We start from the raw sequence: 10,297 nt of genomic DNA on the forward strand, positions 1-10,297 counted from the left end.
ATAACTCTTCCAGTTTAATCAGTGACTTCTCATCTTTCTTTCTCCATAAAGTTTATATGTTCCATAACTTCTACATCTGTAGCTTACATTATGATTCAACTACATTATCAGTAAACATAATCCTTTAGGAGCAGTGACCTATATTTTCCAACAAATTAGCAGAGGCATTGTTTCCAACAGCTTGCATTAGAGCTAAGTGTGCTATATTCAAATAACACCAAACAGAAACCACTATATGTAACATATTACATATTAAATCAATTTCACATGTATATTGATCAATGTTATCACTATATGTGTGTTGCACACAACCTTTATTCTTAGTTTTTATTCAATGTGGTTAAGTTTTTTATTCCATTTTAACAATAATAACAAGTCTTCGAGTAGATAAACTATGACAAGTAGGTAGACTTGAGGCTATATGATAATTATATCTAACAATGCAATTTCAGATATGAAAAGCAGCAGATTATGCCAATTCTCCAGAAAATCACAATTAATTGGCTTCCAGAGTACATGATGAACAGAGTTGAGATATTACGGTAATCTTAAGAGCAGCTTACCATTTGAACATCGAAGGTACACCTCAGATGATCAAATTTGCCCCCAAAAAACAAGCAAAAGAAAAGAGCGGATTGTTTCACAAATCATACAATGTACCTAAAATCTGAAAATCCATCACTCGTCATTCTCCAAAATTTATTGACACTGACAAACTCGACTATCTCCAATCAAAGAAGACGCGATCCCAGCAGATGTGAAGTCCAATCACAGACATTATTAAGAAGCCTTGTGGATGATGACACTAAAACCCCACATCCTAGTGTGATGCTTCCGCCAATTTCTGTAAACAGACAATAATGAGTCAGCAAAAGCTGAAATCATATGATGAATGTAGTATGTTTAGTACCGGCGCCCTTATATACAAGTACTCAGATGTTGGTCATAAAATTGGATGATTAACCAACGAATACTCAGCTAGGGCCTTTTTGGCCAGTGCTTACCAGACTCCTTCTCACAAAAAATTTCATCAATCTGATAATTCCTTTAATTTGAGACTTAAGGAACTAGAGCATCAATGAAACGATAAGACAAATTGAATAAAAGATACACTGCAGCTGAGCCTCAAGAGTGAAGAATGGATTCCGATGCATAATAATTGAAGCAGAAGCATGTATTCTGTGGAGATCACACAGCTTTATGAGCCCCAAAAAGGTCATTAATGCCAGAAATTATTATGATTAACATTTCCAAAGTATCTGATAGGAAGCTCTTTCGGATATTGTGAAAGTAAAATTCCAGACTGAAATATAATATTATTAAATCAGTATCCGGAATAACAATGTGGTTGTGACTTCCAAAATAGGTGCTAGTAGAGGTTTTTTTACTATCGTTCGAGCCATTGTCTACAAATCTTGAAAGAAGTTGGAGTATTAAAGGAGCCACTTTGTGCAAAATGCAAAAGATGAGGTCTGTGTCCAACCTTCCCCTCCCAGCACCTCGCATAGGCAAGAACAACGCTGGAACTTTTAGGAATTTTTGCATTGTTTTGATGAAATTCCTGGATTAGCAGAACTGGCACAAAATCTCCAGTATAAACCAGGGCCTCTTAGTAAAGATAGATTCATAGGCTTCAAATGCAATCAGTTTTGTTGGTCATTTTGTAGGCTTATCTCCACATAGAAATAAGTCTTGTTTCATTTTTCCATCCATGAGTTTCCACTTTCCAGATTCTTAAAATTTCAATTGCATTTTCAAAATTTTCCATTTTCACTTCAAGTCAAATGGCACATAGAGATGACAAACAATTCCTTGCTTAACACAGTAAATTTGTGACTTTAGTAGAACCCATGACTAGCTAATGAGTTATTCGCATAAAGGTGTTTCTATATGGCCTTCCGTGAATTAAAAACAACATCCATTATATCAATTTCATTTGCGGAATTGTCTTGCTATACATAATAGAAAATTAAATGAAAGTTGATAAAGAAAAAATTAATAAACCCCATAATCTTATTAGCAATACGATGTTTAAAATACCTGATGCTTGAATCAGATGAAGAAATAAATATAGAGATCCACAGTTTTAAAGGTTAAAAAAGAGTACCTCTTCATTGTTTTTCTTGCCTCCGGTGAAGAACTTGTACCCCGAATAGAAAATCACACCCCAGCCAGATAAAGAGATAATCACAAACTGCAAAATGTAAAGATAAATCGTGAATGCAGTTTCCAACCTGTTTCCCCAATAATATTAGAAAACCTCAACAACAATAAACACAAAATATTTGAAAGAATAGAAGGTAGAGTGACAAAACCAAGAATAAGTTCAGTAAATAAAGAATAGAGACGTAACAAATCACAACACATCAAATAAATAATTAGCCCTTCTATTAGCTATAAAATCATCGTTAAAAACAAAAGTCATCACAGAAAAACAAAGCCAAACCTTCAGTAAAATCATTCAAAATGCACTTCCCTTAAAAAATAATAATAATAATAATCAGATGCTGAAATGTTGAAAAGAAAAATGCCATCTCTAGGGAAGAAAGAAAACTACTTTAGACAACAAAGCAAATCCTCTGCACGATTTAGCTATCCTAAGAGCTAAATCTTTCATTAAATTATTGGCAATCATGTCTTTTTCACCATATTTTAGTTTTTTAAAATTTTATTAACTATATGCACCATATAGGAGCTATACGCTTGTAGGGAAAAAAAATATATTTTACTTAGGCCATGACGTATTGCCTCAACTCACATTCTCTATCCACCCTTCAATCCTTGTAGCACCATCAACTTTAAATCAAATCCATCCCCTTTACTAGGGCAACCATTTATAATCATATCACAAATGCATAATTTTTTAATCTACCTTGAACATCTTACAAATGCTTATATTCCTTTAATTAGCTCAAAGATCTCCTGAATGAATTTATCTGTAATCTATTTTTCTTGTACGACTACTTATACATCTCAACTCTCATGTCAACTACCCCTAATTTTGTAAACATGTTTTTTATGACTACATAAAATTATGGAATGTGAACAGTGACACGACTTTTCTTGCAGCTATTTCAGAATTTTCCTTCGAAACTGGATAAGTATTTAGTCATCAAACTACATTCCCGAGGGGAAAAAAAATCTCATTTTAAAAAATGAGCATAAAATGATCTTCATTCACCCCATTCTTAAGATGGTCAATTTCACAATTAAAAAAAAGTAAATTTTAGGAAACTTTCTACACATCAATTTACATTATTTCTATATTTCTATTCCAAAGGACCAATTTTTTCTAACGACGATATTTTATTGACCCTTCCTCTTGCATTCTGGTTAAGATAATTTATTGAATTCTTGACTAAGTTTAATACCCCTACTATTATTATACTAGACACAAAGTAGAAAAAGAAATATATATATAGTAAAACTTTCAAATGATTTTGTGTGAGTGTGTAATGAGAGAGAGGGCAAACTGTGAAACTACGAGACCTGCATATATCAATATTAAAGGTCAGTCATGTGAAATTAAAGATGCTCAAACTTAATGTGAAGCTCCAACAATTTTTACCAATTCCATTGATCTATTTGGAAGACTAATGACGCACCATCATGAGTACATACAAAACAAATTTTACGTTTCAAGAACAGGAATAAGACTCACATGCTCTTCCTTCCATTTAGATGGACTCATCGGGTCTTTCCAAAAGCTAACCCTTGCAGGTCCATGGTGATCTAAAAAAATATCAAATAAAAAATCATTAATAATTCACAGAGTCAATAATATTTATGATATATATATGTGTGTGTGTGTGTGTGTGTGTGTGTGTATCATTCCACTTGCAGATAATATGTACAGTAAAGCCACACCAACTGGATATGGAATCATGAAAATGATAATAAAAACTGAAAGAAAAAGAGAGTTAAACTTATTGGAGTTCCTTTTGAAGTCACAAAGAGTGTTTTAATGAGTAAATATTGAATCTTTGAATGAAAATACCTCAATCACGGTACCTTTAAAGTCACTAGACCTTTTTAATGTATAAATATAAAACAATCTTCATGTATTCAAAGGGAACTCGAATAAGTTTAACTCAAAACGCTCATTTTCTTTTGAAAATTCTATTTTTATACATTAAAAAGGGGTTTCAAGGTCCACAAAAAGAATATTGCAAAAGCCAAAAAAAAAAAAAAAAAAAAAAAAAAAAAGGGATAACCACGATATCGGGTGAATGAACGTTGTGGGTATTTAAATTTTAGTAGTAAAAAATTCTTCAATATAACCAAGGTTACACCGAACAAGAGATGGGTAGCTAAAAATAGTAACTTACATTGCCATTAACATAAAGAACTAATTTCGATTTTCCTTACTTCGTTCCTCTTCTTTACTAAATTCAAGTAATTGTTGGTTTAGTCAATTTATTTATTTATTTCCAGTCCCCAGGCATTAGAGTCCAGCCATTGTTTTCCCTTGTTTATGTGTGTTAACTTCGCTTAATTTTCTCAATTTAAACTGTGTTTAGTGGGATTTTTGGAACTAACAGTACTTGAGGTTTTTTTCTAGCTTGTGTAATAAATTTGATTTAGCAAATTAACCACAGTTTGATTTGAACTTTCACATTCTGTTATAGCTTATAGATTGTTAATTTAAGTTTGCTTCACATATAGATCTACAATAAATTCTAGGGGTGCATAAACAGTCTCTAATCAATTTGGAAATATTACAAGAAATAGACATATATATATGAACATATGAATACAACATTACACACACAACACACATATATATATCAGATCACTGGATCGAATCCATTTGAATTTTGCGTTGAGATTTAGAGAGGAGGTTATTACCTGCAGAGCCAGCAAGGCCACGGCGGTGAATTAGGGAAGCGGCTTGAGTTGATGCTGACTTCGAAGAGGAGAGCCGAGTTAGGGTTGAGGCTTGACGAGCCGCCATCACTGCCCATGACGAAGCCATGGCTCTGACCTTTGTCAATGAACTCTTGTGAGATCGAAAAGCTTAACCCCAGACGATACAGGAAATGGTGGGTGGACTGGGTTGAAAATGAAGATTTCAGTCTCACTGCACGACAACACGACGTCGTATTGGTAACCATTCCAAACGTAGCCTATTTGAGGCCCAGGCCTGAGCCCACCGGCTTATAATTTGCCAACAGAACTGAGCCCAATTTGTGAATTTTTCAATTGAATTTGACACAATTCACACATTTTGAACCCATTTTCAATTGAATTTCACACAATTTACACATTTTGAATAAAAAAAAAAAAGAGAGAGAGGATGGTATTAAACTTTTGGAGGCATTTTTACATCGTCATGGATTCAAAGTTAACCTTTTTTACCATTATGAATTTTGTTCAAAATTTGAGGTGGACATGAAAAATAATTGACTATTTATCCAAATTGTCCTTAGGTTATGTTCGGTTGTATAAAATTGAATTCTTGAATTTTTTTTTTCTAATTTCATCAATTTCAATTATAAAGCTTAATTTCATTCATGTGAACACAACCTTAGTATTTTCACGCACTTTGTATATGTAAGTACCACTCTTGTGCACAGATGCACCACTCTTGTGTATAAAGATACCACTGTTTGTGAATGCTGATACTTTCTTTTGTGCAAACAATTTTGATGACTTGATTTACACAAAAATAGTACATATATGCATAATGGTGGTACCTCTGTGTGCAACAATTGTACATATATACATAAAAGATATATGACAAAACTAAGAGAGTTTTTGTAAATGAATAGTATTTTTTCATGTCCCGTTCAAATTTTTATTAAAATTCATTACTGTAAACAAAGGTTGACTTTGACTCCATGGCTCTATAAAACCGCCTTCAAAAATTTATCTTTCTATAATTACCCCTTTTTAAAAGTTGAAGAGTGCATTTTGCAATACTTAGTAGTTGAGGAGCTAGCGTTTAGTGCAGATAATGTTAATGTCACTGTTTGCATGTTGAGAAAATAGGTAAATATGGTATTTAAGGTAGAATTGTTATGTTTTTCTAAATATGGTCAGACTCACTAATCTTACAAATTTAATTATACCCTAAAAAAATAATTGGATTAGTAGGCATCAACTTCCAATTGCATTTGTGATTGGAACAACAGTGATGCAGGTGTTCTTTTTCACAATTATTTATTTATTATTCTCTGCAGAACGATTCTAATATTGTTTCTGATAATTACTCACTATCTTCAACTCTAAACTAGGTTCATTATTCTTTACCTTTCTTAATCACTTATGATATATATTTGCAACAATATGACATAGCTTTCTTTTCTACCACCAAGGAATTAAAATGCAGTTGCAGAATAATTCGATTACCTAATCACTTGACAAAAACAAAATGCAAACTAAAATCTTTTTGTGTAGAAAAGGATGTTTTGCACAACATCTAATTCCATATGTGTTGAAAAAAAGAGGAGGAATCGAAATTGTGTTACAATGCCCAAAATGAACAAGGGGAAGAGAAGAACATGGTTGTCTACATCTGCTTAATTCGGCGGCATTGTATCATCATTTGGCTGCATAGTGCGGAGCAAAGGCGCAACCTGTACCCAAACTAGAAGAAGAATTAGGATGACAAGGCAAGTCCCAAGTATAATTGCAAGGCATGTCCATTTTCTGGACTTCTTCTGATACTCCCTAGCCTCTTGGAGCTGATCGGTCCCTCTCCTAACAAACGAGCTTGCGTGCGCCACATGACTCTCTATGTTATTCAGTTGCTGCCCCTGTGCCTCCACCAATGCAGCCATGTCCAGGAACACCTGGTGGAGCTCAATCAGGTTCTTCTCGATCTCCTTCACCGCGTCATGCCTCTCTTGAATCTCCGAGATGGTGTCCATGATCTGCCCCCGCCCTTGTTCCTGAATGGCCTTTTGAATGAAGGACTCGCTCTCTCCACTCGATATCAAGTTTTCGATCAGTTCATCGTTTGCCTTCTCTCCTGTTATGGTGAAGTACCTCCTCTCCACTGTTTCCTTGTATTCAGATGATATTTTAGCCCTCAGGCTTTGGAAATCGTCCATCATGTCCTTGAGCTTTTTGCCTAGACCACTGACTACTGCAGTCCTGGTTCGGTCTGCAGACGAGCCTGGACCGCACCCTGGAATGCTCCGGTGGGATACATTGGATCTATCTAGCGCCTCTAGCTTCCCCTTGATGACTTTGACCCTTTTCAAGACCTGGGAGACATCTGAATCCATCCGAGAACGGAGCTCCTTCACTTTTTTGGCATTGTGCACTGTTTTGCTCTGTTCATTTGATTCTTGGAGTCTCTTGTAGAGTCCCTCCACATCTTTCATGTCCTCTTTCACCTTCTCTACATCTTCGAAAAATCTATCAAGATCAACAGTCTCATTTCCGGCCTCACCAAGCTCAATGTCGCGCTTTTGGTCCTGGTACCTTTTGAAGGAACCCGAGAAGAGATCGTTCATGTTGGCCGGATTTTTTTTGTCTACAATGATCCTCCTCTCTTGATTTCAAATGGGATTCTTTTTGTTATTTTTTTATTTTATTTTTTATTTTTTTTGGTGGCGGAATCAAAACTCCGCGAAATGTGACTTTGTCTGATCCAGACCTTCCTTCTTCTGTGTCTGGTTTGGTGCCTAGTGGCCCATGACCTTCATTTTCATGAAGTATTGGAAGAAGAGAAGGTGGGTAAAGCAAAGCCTTCATGAAGAGATGAGCTTCCTTCATGTTTGGTAATAGGTGGGCAAACTTATTAGAGGCTTGAAGAGACTATTTGATTGTGGCCAACCAAATTCACCTCTGGATATATGGTAGTTAATGGATGAGAAAATTAATGGCTACTTATATTTTGTTTTGCCACCTGGTATGTTACCTTTTTTGAATTATCCTAACAATTGGGATTGACTTGGTCACGCTAATTTCTTGTATCCTAATCACACTATATATATATATATAAATAAACTCTTTATACAAGTTGTCAAGGTTACTGTGTGTTACTGTACCTGTAAGTTGAATATGAACTTCAAAACTATATCCTAGTCACAGTATACGTAGATTAAATTGTATTAATCAAAATTTAAATGATATACAACGTGCTCAACACATGCAAACCTTATTTAAGGTGACAAATCCAACAATATCTCATGATATTCTGAAAGGTTGTAATACTCTGTCTTCACATATCTAGAAACAATTTGGTAACTTATATCGTATGTTAACTAACTGAAGAAACATGCAGAAGAAACATTTAGAGCATTAATAATAATTTAAAGAGAAATAATATATCTCTTTTTAACTAAATATATTATGTAAGGAGTTAAGAAAAATTATTCTTAACAATTAGAAACATTCTCTGTTCTTCAAGGGGCTTATCTTGATCTCTCTCCACCGAGAGGTCCGGGAGGTTCTCTATAGATATACAGTAAGTTTGCCGCTATTGCTATACCTAGGCTGTGATCAGAAAAGACTCTTGTTGGTGGTGGTGGTGTTCTTCTTGTTGTTCCCATAATTTCAATTGAAGTATATAACACTTTAAACTCCTCTCTTGAATCTGCTCAAATAACACCAGAAGATACTTCAAAAAAAGAAACTTAATTCATCTTCAGCAATCTTAAATTTGATGTAGCAAGAAGTTTACATGCAGATTTATATTGATACTAGTGTCTTTGATTTCTCACGGTAATTGAATAACACAATATGTGTAAATGTTGGTAAAAATTGTTTTGCATAATTGAATGAAAATGTAATAATGCAATTTTCATTTACCTCTAATGTCGAAACAATCCTGGAAAGCTCCGAGCACTCTTCCAAGAGGGCCTTCTCTTGTGCAACTACCTCTGCTAATTCCGAAAGCATCAAAGCTGTCTTCTCAGCCTGATAATTTACACAAATTGTTTCGAGTTAGCAATACAGAAATGCCATTCAGAGAAATGTCAATGTAGGGACAAACAAAAAGAATTATATACCGGTATAGCTTAAAAATCTAAAGCCTACCGAGGGTGAAAAAGTAGATAGCATGAGCTTGATGGAATCTGTGACATCTGATGCGCGACGAAGAACAATGGAAGTGGATTGTGGTTCCACCTACAAGCCTAGATTTGTGAGTATGTTGAGTGTTTAGCAGAGTTTATATATGGCATTCAGAATGAACTTCAATGAATATATAATAATTTCACTTTTAGCCTACCTTTGCTCCATCAATAAAAGGTACTTTACAAACAACAGAGTTCAAACAATCTTTGGTCATGGAAACTGCTGATAGATGTTGCCTTTCAATTTCTCCCCATGCTTCCAATGGCTTAATCTGAGACCATTAATCCATGTATACATATCATCAATTAAATATAACTTTATATATATATATATATATATATATATAACACTTAAATTATTATCGGTCTGAAACATTTACTGCTTAATACTGACCTGAGAATGGACCATAAAATTCAGCTTCATCTCAAGCTTCTCCTTCTCAAGCTTTAGTTTCTTCTGTACCACAGAATATTGCAATTTTGCAAGACTATTCCATGCACTTAACAAGTTGCTCTACAAATTCATAGAAAATGCATTTGTTAGCCAACATCCTGATTGTTATATTAATAAAATCCAATTTCACCAATCAACAAATCAATTCCTATCTTATTTTGATTTCAGAATTGCTCTTCAAGAAACAATAATTATATAATATTGGAATTGCTAAAATTGAATCTTTGTGTTATGACATGAACTTTGTTAGACTTTTAGCACTTAAAAATAACAGTAATGCCTCTCAAGTAATATGATCACCCATCATATTTAAGTATAATATGATCACCAATTTAGTAAAATATTTAATTTTTTTGGTAATTGCCCAATACATGTGGAATGGTATGAAAGACTCTTGATAGTCCCGACGTACCTCAGTCTGGTTTGTTATCTTTCCATTCACAGAATTTACTCTAGCATTTGCATACCTCCACTGCATCAATCTATTATGTAGCATCCGGAGTTCATGAACTGTCTCCGTCGTCACCGGACCGGACGGCGACGAACAACTTGAAGAAGATTTCTTGCTCTTGAACAAATCTAGCCCTATGCTCAGCAAATTCCCCACACCTTTCGCCCTCGACGGACTACTCGGAGGCTTCAAACTTGAAAATGACATTGGCATCCCCTTATTCTCCACCGTCATAGGTGGCGAACCGGACCTCCCCGGAGACAATGCCCACTTCGACGTCGCACTTCCGTACGCTGTCAACGAACTCGCTCTTTTCATCGCATTCTTTATGGTAAATTTCTTCATTGAATTCTCCGATGGCAA

The 10,297-nt window shown here is 34.8% G+C and overlaps 3 protein-coding genes across 3 annotated transcripts in view; all 3 read right to left on the reverse strand.

Annotated features, from left to right (window-relative positions):
- Window positions 1-469: 469 nt before the first annotated feature.
- On the reverse strand, window positions 470-5,047 carry LOC132307288 (uncharacterized). Its single transcript, XM_059805007.1, has 4 exons — window positions 4,849-5,047; window positions 3,662-3,732; window positions 2,108-2,194; window positions 470-844 (listed from the first exon to the last, which is right to left on the reverse strand). The coding sequence occupies exons 1-4, from the start codon at window positions 4,973-4,975 to the stop codon at window positions 821-823; spliced, it is 309 nt and encodes a 102-aa protein (XP_059660990.1). The 5' UTR covers window positions 4,976-5,047; the 3' UTR covers window positions 470-820.
- Window positions 5,048-6,317: 1,270 nt separating this feature from the next.
- Window positions 6,318-7,784, reverse strand: LOC132310280 (syntaxin-125-like). The gene has a single exon (XM_059808470.1). The coding sequence runs from the start codon at window positions 7,461-7,463 to the stop codon at window positions 6,522-6,524; it is 942 nt and encodes a 313-aa protein (XP_059664453.1). The 5' UTR covers window positions 7,464-7,784; the 3' UTR covers window positions 6,318-6,521.
- Window positions 7,785-8,443: 659 nt separating this feature from the next.
- The window catches only part of LOC132309601 (QWRF motif-containing protein 3), a 2,667-nt gene continuing 813 nt past the window's right edge, over window positions 8,444-10,297 (reverse strand). Inside the window, exons 1-6 of the mRNA XM_059807893.1 lie at window positions 9,896-10,297; window positions 9,424-9,543; window positions 9,185-9,301; window positions 8,992-9,081; window positions 8,764-8,871; window positions 8,444-8,548 (exon numbers count right to left, since the gene is read on the reverse strand). The exon at window positions 9,896-10,297 is cut by the window's right edge and continues 813 nt beyond it. Of these exons, the coding sequence (XP_059663876.1) occupies window positions 8,444-8,548; window positions 8,764-8,871; window positions 8,992-9,081; window positions 9,185-9,301; window positions 9,424-9,543; window positions 9,896-10,297 (942 nt within the window). The remainder of the gene's footprint in view (window positions 8,549-8,763; window positions 8,872-8,991; window positions 9,082-9,184; window positions 9,302-9,423; window positions 9,544-9,895) is intronic.

The sequence above is a fragment of the Cornus florida genome, unplaced genomic scaffold (assembly GCF_030987335.1).
Source record: "Cornus florida cultivar Cherokee Brave unplaced genomic scaffold, ASM3098733v1 CherokeeBrave_3.0.0_Hap2_Chr05, whole genome shotgun sequence".
NCBI classification, from domain to species: Eukaryota; Viridiplantae; Streptophyta; class Magnoliopsida; order Cornales; family Cornaceae; genus Cornus; species Cornus florida.

What these genes read in the sequence shown, in the direction of transcription:
- LOC132310280 (XM_059808470.1), bottom strand. Translation starts at nt 7,463, where the DNA reads ATGAACGATCTCTTCTCGGGTTCCTTCAAAAGGTACCAGGACCAAAAG.
- LOC132307288 (XM_059805007.1), bottom strand. Translation starts at nt 4,975, where the DNA reads ATGGCTTCGTCATGGGCAGTGATGGCGGCTCGTCAAGCCTCAACCCTA. An exon ending in TGGCCTTGCTGGCTCTGCAG is followed by an intron (nt 3,733 to 4,848) that starts GTAATAACCTCC and finishes ATATTTTTTTAG; the next exon opens with ATCACCATGGACCTGCAAGG. An exon ending in CTAAATGGAAGGAAGAGCAT is followed by an intron (nt 2,195 to 3,661) that starts GTGAGTCTTATT and finishes TACATTTTGCAG; the next exon opens with TTTGTGATTATCTCTTTATC.